Raw genomic sequence first — 14,112 nt, forward strand, 5'->3', positions numbered from 1 at the left:
GATTGGACGACCATGAAACTCTTTTTGGTTTGTTAGTCACTCTGGTTATTTTATACGGATGTGAAGTGTGGGGCGGTAGTATGTCCGAATAGAAATGGCGGCAAGTAGAAAGAATTCAAAAACACTTCATCACATGCAATCTTAAAGTCAAGACCACAGTTCCGTATGAAATCCTTTTGGCGGAGGTGGGTTCTTTTCCATTAGAAGTCGTCGCATTGATCCGGATGCTAAGCTATTTAAAGAAAACCCAAGGTCTGAAAACACATCGTTGGTCCAAGTTGGTCATAGAGGAAAAACTTGTGAGGCAGAAAAGCACATGGATGAAGTAAAATGACAAATGGATGTGAAAATGGGATATCAACATCCAAATTTGCCCGGATAACATTAAAGAAATCAAAAAGTTTGTCAATGAAAAATTTCGCAATATTCTGTGGACAAGACACATAGGGCGGAATAAATCTTATTACATTAAAAAATTTAATCCCACTTCTAGTCATGATGAAAAGGCCTATATAAGGGTACCTATTAACTGGAAAGCAAAAATGTTGATGGCACAACTTAGAACTAGTTCACATCAGCTGCAATATGAAACTGGTAGATGACAAGTTCCAAAGGAAGAGTGCACAGACAGAACATGTTTATTCTGTAATATGAGAATAGTTGAGACAGAGCAACACTTTGTCAAGGAGTGCCTGGCTTACAACGACATCAGATCTGATTATACAAAAATACTGTAGAACAAGGACTTCAACTATTTATTCGAGGAAGATCAAGTGAAAAGAACAACGAATTTGATTATCAAACTTTAGAGAAAAAGAGACAAGTTAACCAAAACTTTGCAACTGACTAGTTTCACTCTTGACTCGGGAGGGTGATTGCATGGATCCCATAGACTACTTTAGTCTCGTGGACGTCATTAAAATCTATCATATGATATCATATCATATCAATGTCCAGGGACACTTTTCATGAAGGGATGGAGGATGGGTGATCCATAGCCCTTAGAAACAAAATCTGGGCGGCTTTTCCATATACAAAAACCAAATGGAAACAACTGGGGTACGGGATTTTTATATAGCCGATATTTTCGTCCTTAGTCCTTCGTACATTGACACGTGGACACTTAGTTTTAATCTGTCCGGTGTCGTAAAATCCGCTTCTCACTTGGCATCTGTTGGGCTTAGATAACCAACCTTTAATTCCCCCGCTGCCACTCTGCATTAAAACTTTGCCCTACGCCTAGGGTTTCGGAGGAGTTTTCCTAAATACTGCTCTGAATATCATATCCCTTTAATTTGCTTTTGTTGTGAAAACAAATATTGCAGGTTCGTTTTTTTGGACCTTCTTTCTCTAGGCATTTGAATTTGCCTTATTCTGTTGAGCACGCCAAATCAGGTTCATACACCTTTCTTTCACTGCTCCAAATTATTTCTTCTATTTTTAGGAAAGGTTATTTTAAGATCAGTTTCCATGAAGGCACAATGACTGCGGTTATTATGGACAAAGTCTATAATTAACAGGCAATCCATAAATGTCCAATCAAGATTAGTAAATATTGATTTTAATGTGATTTCTCGGTCTCCGTGTACCCTACTTTGGATCTACATCCATCCCACGCACTACTTATCTAAGTAATTTTGCAGATCCTTTACCATTTGTTTCTCCATTCTAATGATTGATGGATTACTCTCTCTCAATGAGTGTGATTCTATATGTTAGATGCAGAAATTCGAGATGGCTTTCTTTCAAAGCTTTAGTATTTAAGATTAGTAAAATTTGTACAACAATATCAGACAAAATTTTACACTTACAACTACTCTCCAAGAAAATGTCCATGATAGCGGTTAACATCATTTTGTCGAGAGTTTTATCACTATTGTTTGCTACAACGTACATGGAAATTGGAATCATCGGCTTCTGCTTCGTTACACGCTGCTTTTTTGCACGACCTGATGTTTGGATTTTGTTGTATGGCTTGAGTTCTTTTTTTTTTTTGCGCGAGTAAGCATCGAATAGTGTTAATTTCCCTCGATGGTGATGTAACCGAAAATAAGTTGACAAACCGCAATACATGACAACTTTAATTTCTTAATACTTTCAATTTACCAGGTGAGCCAGTAGATAATCATTTAAGAAGCTGCAGAATTCTATCACTTTTGACTGCTGCAAACTCTTGGCAGATTGCAGCTACAAAGTGGAATGGAACTACAAAATAGTCTTATGTTAATTTGAAAGATAAAGCGTTTGGCAAAACTACAACAACTTACTTAGCGTGCTGAATAACCCTTCAAATGTTGTAGCCTAGGAATTAACATATGTTAATTTAGTTGCCAATGATCGCATCGTTTGAATGACTGTGCTTTTGGTAAAGCTATGTTTATTTACTTACCGTGCTAAATAACCGTTCAAATGTTGTAGCATAGGAACTAACCGCATATCAATTTAATTGTCAATGATCTCATCATTTTTAAATCATAATTTTAGAAGACCTACTTGGATGCTTTTTCACAGGCTTTTTTAACCTGTTCTATTTGTGTTCACGCTGACTCTTAAATTGTCAAAACTGCTCTATGATTTTTAATGAGGATATTCACTTATTTAAAATTGATAACGTTATCTTTTGGTTTTACTTTTATTAATTTTGTATATTTCATTATAGGGGGAAGAAAGATTGTGCTGTTATTTGTGTCAGGGGCAGTGTTGAATTGCACCTGAGGTTAAAGATATCTCAATCTGACGTTATAACACATGCGAACATGACTGAGGGGTAACACTACGCATCTGTTGCCCTCCCCAAGTCAGTATCCTCACCTGCAAAATTCATATGGCAGCTGCTGATTCACGTGACTCAAGTGCACCCTTGTTGCACCCTCTAGCAGATAGAGATTCTTCAACAGTTGTGCAGAAATACGACTCTCACACAAAGATGGGTGGTTTCCTTGTTAGCCTGCTTGTTCCTCTGCTGTTCTCTTTTATATTCAGGAATAGGAAAAAAGGAAAGCTCCGTGGAGTGCCTGCTGAAGTTGATGGGGATGGTGCTATTGTAATGCGGAGCTATCAGTTTCCTTCCCCAGTGGAAATGCCTTTTGAAGGAGCTTCAACCCTTGCATACCTGTTTGAGAAATCATGTAAAAAACATGGCTATGGGCCTTTACTTGGAACCAGGAAGCTTATTAGCAGAGAAACAGAAGTCAGCCCAGAGGGTAGATCGTTTGAAAAACAGCATTTAGGAAAATATGATTGGATAAATTATGCTCGTGCATTTGAACGTGCATGTAACTTTGCGTCAGGCTTGGTAGAACTTGGCCATGAAAGAGGTGAGCGTGCTGCAATTTTTGCGGAGACTCGAGCAGAATGGCTAATTGCCTTGCATGTGAGTTGGGGATCTTTCCTGTTTAAGTTATAGTATTTCAACTGGGTTTTTCTTATCAAGGCCCATCTTCTCTAAAGAAGTGAATTTGATGTGAAATGCGGGGTTTTAAATCTCTCTCTCTCTCTGCTAGTTGCCATTATGATTTTTGATAGAGAAACTGGATGTCAACATGTTGTCCAGCTATTGATAAGTAATATGAAGCTGAATTCACTTGGAAATTGGTAGATGATTTATTTTTTACTTCCAAAATGATTGAAAGGCAGTGACAATGGAGCTATTGATTTTTAGAACATGAGCATGCTCCTCAGAATGAAATCACTTTTATGCCTGATAAAAACTAGAAATTTGTCTGTTATAAAATGCTTTTATCCTTGATGCCAAGTTTTTTTTCATTACTTATTATAACTTTTGGCAAATTTGGATGTGTGAAATAGGGTTGCTTCCGTCGTAACATTACAGTTGTAACAATCTATGCTTCTTTGGGGGAGGAAGCTCTTGCACACTCATTGAATGAGGTTGGTGAACATCCTTTCCTTTCTTGTTTGTTTTTTGTTCACAATGTTTGATTTGTTTAGTCCAAAAATGCAAATTTCCTAGGCAACTCTTCTGATAACTTTATCTTCTTCTGTAGAAAAATAACATTTGTTATGTCGTTGCCATCTTATTATATTTCAAAATTTAATTTCCCAAGAAGCATTTAAATTCTTATCACAATATTTCTGATAATTTGTCAAAAGCATATGAAGGAATGTGGATAGCTGGATTTCGACTTTGTGTATTAGGATGCATTCAGTTGGTGTTCACGTATATTTAGTAACTAGTTGTAATCCTTACATGTGCTATCAGCTTAAAACTGGTCTACATTTCTTTCAATGTATTGATTTAAGGTAGCAGCACATACCGATTCATCAACTTTCTAACATAATGTTATTAAAACTTCATTCTGTGTTTTACTCATAAACTGCTAACTTGATTTTAGAGGTCATATGATCTACATATAGAGCATAGTGCAAACAATATTGAGTAGACAATTCTTTTTGGTATAGCATGTTTATCTGCATCAAGATCATTTCGTCTTCATTGACTGTTTATTCTTAATATTGTTAGGATAAACCACGGACAGAAATGAAAACTACATGCAAATATAACCAATAACAGAAAAAATAATAGATCACACAGAAATGAACACAAGGCACCAAGATTTAACATGGTTCACCCAATCCCTGGGCTACGTCCACCAAACAGCAAGTCCGATCTTATTACAATCCAATGATTACAACCTGATTACAGTCCGTAATCCCTTACAGCTCAATACCGCCGCAAGAAGGAATTTCGCATCACAACATAATGAAAAATACCTAACCCTAAACCCTTTTATACAAGTATTTTATCCGTTTTAGGGTTACAACATGTCGGCCATATGTCAATATGTCAGCTACAACATCGGCCACAGCCCAAAAATTTTTTTTGGGGCGATGCCCCAAACCCCACTAATTATGAAGTATGTATAGTACTTTCCTGATCAGTCACCATAATCTAACAAATATAAATAAATATTAGTATCAATTGGAATTATTGAACCAAGAATTTATAAATAACTCCCGCAATTCATTGAGCTTTAAGTCATATTCTACCATAATAGGCCACTAACAAATTTAAGGTGTCACTTTATCCATGTATGACTTTATAGCACTAATATCTATAGTTAAATGTTAGTGAGCTATTTGACACCCAAACCTTGCTCTCAATGCTAGTAGCTTTGCAAAAAACATTGCAAATTTCTAACACTATTGCAAAGTGGATCAGACGTTGTGCACTGGGCCTTATGATCTTTGATCATGCTACATAATAATGTAATAATTGTGCGAAGTATATAAGACTGCTTCTCACTTTATACTGGAAGAAGCATATCCCCCAGTTAAGGTTCTAGATTTAATCAATTTATGTTAGACATAGTTCCAATATAATAAGTCTTAATTCAAAATTTTCATGTACTATAAGCATATATGTTTCACCAAGGCTTCTCTGAAAAATAATTGTTGCTAATCTTATGCTCTTATCTTTTGTTTTACTTCTTTAAGAGTCCAAATTAACATAACATGAGTCAAATATTTATGTCATAACATTGATAAAGCCTACATCATAGACATTTTAGAAGCTTAATACATATTGTTAGACTTGATTTGAAATCTCACCCGAAAGTTGTGAAACAAATTAACAAAATTTAAATGCTTTCATTCTCTTAGGTCTACGTGCATACATGTTATAGAAGTATTATAATTAATGTCCAAAGGCTCCAATTTTCAATTATAAAATGACAAAACATAGAAAGCTTGTGACTCTCTATAATCAGCAGATGCACTGACAGGTCTATTTTAAAACTGGCACTTGAGGCTGAGTCATGAGTTTGAGGATTGGGTAGGGATGTTTCCTAGGCATCCCTGAGTCCCATAAAGATCCCCTGCGGAAAGTGGGAGTGCGAAGGCAAGGGATCTGTCCCCAGCGAGCACTAGTCTAAACTAAAATTAAAACACTTGACTATTATAGCTAATGTCTTAATCTAGATTAATATTCAGCACATAGTTCTTTATCTTATTTTTTAGAAGCTTATAATGATTTACAGGATGTTGTTGGCCATGAAAGTGTGGCTGTCAATAAAGCTTTTCAAGGATGATCTTAATGAAGATTTAAGTGCATTGCTAAGTGATAGAAACCGAGGAAATTGTATCCTCCATTTTGACAAGTTTCCTATACACATGTTGGTTAACATGTCAATATATGGGTGAGCTATAGTGAGTGCTTTTGAAAGCAGACACAACGTCCCCTTTTTGGCTAATTCACTACACACACCCACACAGGTATAGATCACTGCTATATATGATATAATGATAATGATTTTGTAATGATCTTTATTTCTAATGCCAAAAGTATTAGGCTTCTCTGTTTTATCAATGTAGAGTATGCATGTGGACTTTGTCTATAATTGCTTCTAGGGTTCAGATTCCTATTTCTGATATGATCCTTGATTGTAAGCAATAATGAACTGAGGTATTGCTTTTAGTAATAATATTGCCATCTCTGATGTGATCTTTCAACACTTGCAATGTCAGATATATCAAAATTGGTTAACAGCGATATAGTTGCTGTCTCAATATTGAATTATAAACTTGCAATGATTACTAGGATGCGGCATCTTATATATACAATCTTTCCCCACAGTCAAAGGTGCCATCTTTGATATATATTCATGTGTTTGCAACCATATAATGCCTAAGAAAGCAATTGCTCAATATGAGCATATCCAAATGGATTGCATATAAAGGGTTATCAATAACTGAAATTGAAGTGAGAATGAGTGCCTTTTTATATCTCTCTTATGGATGGTAAGTTATCATCGATAGACATGTCTCATGTCTTTTTGTAATTGTCTTCTTTCATTATCTCAGCTTTTCATGATTGTAGATTTAACAAATGCTAAATGCTGCACATATATTAACGGCTGCCATTGATACTGCAATTGCATCTTGTTGTCTTTATTAGCAATTGTGGCCTTCTTCATTATCCGACAAGTCTTCTATTATGGCTGGTGACTAATATGTTATAAGTCAAGTCTCTAATTAACTTGTTAATAATGGTATTGATGCTATTGCTTATTATTTCTTGGTTATTGTTTTGTCTCCAAATGGTCGTCATTCTTAACCAGATCATTGTATCTCCAAACATACTTAATGATAATACGTTAAGTATTGATTGTCATTATTAATAATCTCTGCCAAGGAAGACTTGATTCCTTGATTGTTGCCTCTTAGTAACATTTAATAATCACTGCCAAGGAAGACTTGATTCCTTGATTGTATCTCATAGCAATATCAACCAATTGAATTATTATTGGTTTCTTTTTATGGATCAGTACTATACTTCTTCAGGATGTGTGATCCTCGTGCGTTATCTTTCATAAACCAATTATCACGTACTTGTACACGTGGATTCCATGCCATCTCATTTCTGTTGCCTATCTATTATCCTTACTAGTCATTGACTATCCTAATTTTATCAATGTTCCTTCCTTATTCTCAGTTGGTTCTTAGGCAATTCTCCTTTTCTTTTCTTGATTCCTTATAATTATTAATGTTTAGTCCTTAAATATTTCTTTATGACAGCAGTGGATGTCCAAAATGTTTTCAGGATCGCTGAATGACGCAGTTAATGCCCAGGGATAATAGTCTTTAGGTCTAGTAGGAATTTAGTCATGATTGTGTCTGATGTTTATAATATAATTGATAATAATTACCATAATTGTTATTATTCCTCAATCACTGATTGACTAACCGATTCTTTTTACTGCTTAATAGATTACGGTTTCGATAAACTCAGTCAATGCTGACTATAATATCCAGGGTGTTACATCCTTACACTGTTGTTGACTCTTTTGCATGTGATCTCCACGTCATTGTTATATATGAAGGCTATACATCGATGTGGGCCAATAGTATATCTTTGATATCATAGCGGTATTATTATTAATCTTATCCAGATATATTGATGGTTTGTCATGCGGAATGTGGAACAACAAGACAAAATAAGAGAAGTACAAAATTATTTATTTTTAATTAAGTTTAACTATGTATTTAAGTCCTAACAGGTTCCCTTATAGGATTAGCCCTTAAATCCATATTAACAGATTTCACAGAGCTTAAAGATTTAACATGAACTAAGAATAAGATTCACTCAACTTCATGAGAGAGAGAGTGTACTATAACAATTTTCCATTTCTTTTTCAACATGAAATAACTTTAACACATTTGAATTCATAATCTATCAACAATTACATTTTCTATAACATAACTGAAATTTTTTTGTTAACAATAATATCATATCTTGATTTCCTTTCCCATTATTTGCCTAGAGATACCCTTCCCAAATATGTGATTGCTTACAATATATCCTTTACAATACAAGGCCTTGTAGGCTTACATCAAGATGAATATTACCTCACATTTCAAGTATCTTTACGATTCTCTTTACATGATACAAAATACAAAATACAAGGAAAAAATATCTTCAACAGCTTCAGATGCTTCATGAATAGCCAAAATATGAATAGTACCTTGAATGTATTCACCACCCAACCACGTGGATCCACAAAGGTCCACTCCTCCATGCTAGGAGATAGAACCATCATTTAGATAGGGAAACTACTCTAAGGTGGACAACCATCCCAGCAAAACCCAAACTAGAAAACATCACTTTAGGAGCAACAAAGCAACACAAAACAGAAGCACAAGAGAGGAGTTCCCTAGGATGTTGACTAGGAGCATAGTCCTATGTGTTGGGATCCTTCCTACCAGTCATGTATCCTGGCGCCCTCATGCGATCTGCCCTAGTAGCTACAATGTCTTGAGTACTCCAATAGGACCTTTGTGGACCATTATCTAATCTTTTATCTTTTTGAAAGTTTAATTAATCCCTTACCCATGCCAACTAATCTTGAATTATATTAGGTTTTCTTTCCAAACTCACCCAAAGGTTTGTTGGAAGTAATTGCTGTTGCTCCAAAAGCTCGAACTTTTAATACCCCATACAAATGCCAAATTTAATCCAATCCACGACACAGATGTCAAAGGAGGTGCTGACCACCAAGTTAACAATCTCAATAATCTCCCCCTCAAGGCTGACTGAACCTTCAACACCCATTGAAGGGAGACTGGAACCCGTGACCCAAGGCTTTGATCCTTTGTTGGAAGCATTTGTCGTTGCACCAAAAGCTTGAACTGTTAATGCCCAATACAAATGCCATATTTAATCCTATCCATGACACAAATCTCCAAGGAGGTGCTGACCACCAAGTAAACAATCTCAACAAGGTTATACTTTGGACCTCCTTGGTTCAGACTCTGTGGTGAGCCACTCGCCTAGGGCACCTAGGAACCCAACTTAACAAAATGATTTCTTTTCTCTTCTAAGTTGGGATCTTGGATTGGAAAGTTAAAATTATCTATTTGGTGTTCTCTTTGGTCAATACTGCAAACAACATTTATATTAGTTGTCAAACCTTTTGAGTTTAGCTGCTTTTCTCTTGGTGTAGCATCTACCTTAGGTGTCTCATTCTATGCTGTTGGATTTTAGGACCTTATTCAATTCTTTTAACTGTTTTTAGATATTCAATGTGGAATCTGGATTCTTTGGAACATACACATGCACACACACATATGGAGGTACATGCACATTTCTATACACACATACATATTACTTATATATATATATATATATATATATATATATATAGTTTCTTATATATACATATATATACACATACATATATCCAGGCAAGTTAAACAACCTATTGAAACAATGGGGGATGCAGGCTAGAGAAGCAGGAAGGTCAAGGTGCCCGGAGAGAAAGAAGTTACTCAAGGGCTTGCTAACAGATTATAGGAATGCCTGAACCCTTGGTTGGATTGTTCGGCTACAGAGGTAAGGGATCAAGAAGGTAGGTCCTGTCCTCCACCCTTGCCCCTCCAACTTTCTGACCAAGCGGGATCAGGCATCGAGAAATATCTTTGGAATGGCAAGGCCAAAGGTCATGAAAACAAGCATTGCATCGATAGCATGGCACGGGAAGGGATCAGGCTCGAGGGATGGATGCCATGTGTTGCTGATCAGCACCCTACTATTCTATGGCGGAACACATCCATCACCAGAAAGTGACTCCATCCATCACTCACTAGAAATTATGTCTCCGCCCTTAGAATAGTAGGGCCCACTTTAACTAATCAGGGGATTGGGTGCCTTGCATAAGGGAACTATGTTGGGAAAGGTGAGGGGAGAGGTCTTGCGGGTGGGTGGGCACCACAGTTCGTCAATCAATTGCCTAACTCCTAGATCCGCCTCATAGCTGCTGATCCTTCTCTTATCCTTCTCTAATCCGGTGCCATCGCTGCTATAAAAATAGTGAAATGCCCTATAAAATTGTAGGCTGAAGGCCCTAATATTTGGATACCAGCCCCTATAGAATTGTAGGCGGATTAGTGCAAACGGGGTTTTGCCCCTACAATAATAGGCAGTCAATTAGACCTTTTTTCCTTAGAATAGTACGGAGTTGGAGAGATCCTTAAATAACTTCACTTCAATATTCGAAACAGGGAAATCTGCTGCGAGAATTATAGCTTGAATCTCCCGCCCCCTACTATTCTAAATACATAAATATATGTGTGTATATATAAGAAACTATATGTATATATTCATGTATATATATGTCTTTATAAAAACGATCCTGCACATATATATTATTTGCTTTCTTGTTTTGTTTGAGTATATGTGTGTACTTAATAGTTAGGTATTTATTTATGTGTTTTGTTTTGTTTAGTTATTTAAATGTGTGTTTCTTTTATATATATATTGCTTGCATGGATATTTTATAGACATATAGGTCTATATATAAATGAACCTGCATCTATCTATCTATTTATCTATCCATAAATAATTATTAATTCCTTTCTTGATTTGTTGGTGGTTATATGTGTGGTTTACATATTAGTTATTCATTTAATTGTGTGGTCTTTTCATTTATTATTTGTGTTTTTGCTTATATATTAATTTTTATATTTATTTGTGAGTTTTTAGATATGCATCTATTTTTGTGGTTGCTTATATTCCTATATTTAATTTTATATACATATTTGGTGCCATTTTTCTTTTTGTAGTGTGATTGTATATGGTAGTATGTTTCTTGTGTTCCCCAACCTTCTTGGGAATTTATTTATTATTTATTCTTCTTTTTCTCTTGTTCACCTTAGAAGCCTTATTATTTCTTGTTATTCTTTTCAGCATAGTTTTACGTGTTCTGTTCTTTTCTAAAAATCTCGAATCAGGCTTGGTCTACATCTTTCTATTTCAATTCTTGCACTCTCTCTACCTAGTGATGAATGATGGAGTGTGATTTGAAAAGTTGATTCTAAAAACAGAATCGAATCCATAAACAAACTTGCATTTTCTTTGGAACTATCTTTCAATAGAAGTGTCTGCAATAATGGTGAATATAGTTATTTCATAGAGGACACTGTTTCGTTCTTCTGATGTAAACCACTACTAGAAGTTAAAAGTAATGGGTTTTATTCCTTAGGATAGATCATATCTGATTATTAGCCCCGTTGGGAGAAATTATTTTTTTGTCCTTGGCTAGTGCAAAGTAGTATGAAAGAAAACATATCTTTGTTAAAAAATGAATGACGTGAGCCGTTTAAAAAATGCTGGGAGAAAAATGCAATATTGAATTTTGTGATGTAGAAAAGTCCACATGGGAAAAAATGACTATTGCATGAAGTGATGAGGCTAAAAAATGTCACAAAATTGTTATATAAAAATTTGCAAAACACCTCCAACATTTTTCTTAAAAAATTGATTAATTTTTTTTGGAAAAAATTCTATTTAGGAGGCCCTCGAATTTTTGTAAAATTTGTTAAACCTTAATACCCCATTAACTTGCTTTGATACCATGTTATTGTAAATTAATGTGAACAATAGAGATGAAAGGTTCTAAAGGTTCTATTCATAACAGATTACAAGATGATGTTTTTAAATGAAACAATCATAAACTAAAGCCAAAATTAGAAAGTTACGGAACTTTGATGGCCATTTTAGAAACATTAGAATATTTTAATAAATGTGCTGCTTCTTTTAGACACAAATGCAAACAGAAGACTTTGTAAAAAATGCCTCAAATACTTTTGATTTTTGTTGGAAAAAAAAATTTCTTAACAAAAAATACTCTCTTTTCTAACTAAAAACTTCAGTCAAGATAGTGATAGCTTGCTCTGATATCATTTTATTATAAATCAATATTACAAGATGATGTTTCTGAATGGAAAAATTGTGAACTAAAGGCAGAATTAGAAACTAAGGAAACTAAGATGACCATTATAGTAACATTACAATATTTTAATATATATGACAAATAAACTTTTTAATTTATATATATATTTTTTGGTAAGAATGGATGTATGAGTATCACTCTTCTTTATATAATTATAACTTAGAAGTTTAAATGTGTACACAAACACACATGTATGTATGTATTCGTATATCCATGTGTGTGTGTACAAACAAACCCAAATCCGTATCCAAGGGGAAAAGTGGCAGTACTTGTGTACTTGAATATGAATCGGCAACTTAGACTATTGCTTAAGTTTGCAGGTGCATAAACTATTTTGTGCTTGTGATTTTTTAATTGGTATGTGCTTGTCTTAACCTTCATGCGGTTGGGATTTGATTTGGTCTTTGTGATTGTTAATATCTTTTGTGCACAATTGGTCAAGATCTAAGCCTTTGGTCTATTTTCAATTTCAAGCCCTTGGTATCTGGTTTTATAGAGTGATTGTATGGTTGGATTTGTCATACAATATGGTAATGTGGCAGCTACTGTATCCATGGGTTGAATTGTCTAAGCTCAGTTTTATAGGTATTCTACAATAGGATATCTTAGCATCAATTTTTACAGGGCTGTTTTTTCGGTGTATGGTGCCCCTTTTTAAATAAATGACACAGCACATACTATTTGGGATGGCTCATCAAATATTGAAGGACGTAAGGTTGAGCTACCTGTCATTCCCTTAATCTATGTATCACCTTTTTATTGATATTTATACATCTGTAGGTTAGTTTGGTTGGCATTGGCATGGTTGGAATTCATATTTGGTCCATTGTAACAAATTTTGGAACCTTGGCTGGTGTGTGCAAACTAATTCAATCCTTAAGAATTAATATTGAGTTGTTGAATAAACTTAAAAGATGAGTAATAATTAATTATTTAATAAGGGAGACATGAAGTGACTTAAGAGCTCAATAAGTAAATTAATATAAAGTGACTTAAAGGAGCTAAAACGATTACTATTTAAAAATAATATTAAAATATAACCTGTAGAAAATTCCGTAGAGGGTTATAAAGTGGAGGTTGAGGAGACACATTTCATTCATTTTTGGCATTTGATAATTTCTTGAAATTGCAATGATGGAGGTTGAATAGCCATTTGATATTTTCTTGAAGAGATCCTACCCTATCTAATGAGTTAGAAATTTAAAGAATTCAATTTTCATGATGCTCCTAGATGATCCGTCTTCTTGATTACAATTTTTGGTTTCTTAAAAAGGCTTTACATCTAATTTTAGAAGAGTTGTTGGGTGATCAAGTGAAATGTGTCAAAGTTGGGATAGGATGCAGTTACCGTTTCTGTGGAACATGCTAAAGGGTTTGTAAGCATATACCACAAACTGGGGACAGATTTGGAACAATCAGTACAATACTTCTGGGACCAGGTGCTTTTGTAATGCTACTAGCTCTGGGGTTAAGTCTGCTTACCTCATGTTCATATGATTAGTTTTCTGACGTTCAGATGTAATTTTATTCTCAATATTTTCATATGAGATATTGTGCAACATCTGTGGTCTTGAAGAGATCCCACCCTATCTAATGTTTTATAAATTTATTGAATTTCAATGATTATGATGCTGCTAGACAGTCTTGACTTTTTTTGGTTTCTTAAAAAGGCTTTACATCTATTTTTATCCCCTTCCTTTAGTCTTGATTCTTTATGATATCCTACTCAGACATCCCTTTCAATTTTTCCTCAAATAAATTTCAGAATCATAAACACGATTTTATACAATAATAACCATAAAATAACCAGTAAATATTCAGCCACAATAACCAACGAATTCTCCAGAATTTGTTATTGCATTATAAA

At 34.7% G+C, this 14,112-nt stretch overlaps 1 protein-coding gene across 2 annotated transcripts in view; it reads left to right on the forward strand.

The window, feature by feature from the left end:
- The first annotated feature begins 1,176 nt into the window (after nucleotides 1-1,176).
- Nucleotides 1,177-14,112, forward strand: part of LOC149535030 (long chain acyl-CoA synthetase 9, chloroplastic-like) — a 124,570-nt gene continuing 111,634 nt past the window's right edge. Inside the window, exons 1-3 of one of the 2 annotated variants that reach the window (XM_089806526.1) lie at nucleotides 1,177-1,395; nucleotides 2,660-3,373; nucleotides 3,808-3,888. In XM_089806526.1, coding sequence (XP_089662652.1) covers nucleotides 2,825-3,373; nucleotides 3,808-3,888 — 630 coding nt within the window. In that variant the 5' untranslated portion in view covers nucleotides 1,177-1,395; nucleotides 2,660-2,824. The remainder of the gene's footprint in view (nucleotides 1,396-2,659; nucleotides 3,374-3,807; nucleotides 3,889-14,112) is intronic. The other variant, XM_089806527.1, reaches the window with a different exon arrangement.

This window comes from Cupressus sempervirens, chromosome 10 (genome assembly GCF_028749045.1).
Source record: "Cupressus sempervirens isolate cs-2001-9-10 chromosome 10, ASM2874904v1, whole genome shotgun sequence".
NCBI lineage: Eukaryota > Viridiplantae > Streptophyta > Pinopsida > Cupressales > Cupressaceae > Cupressus > Cupressus sempervirens.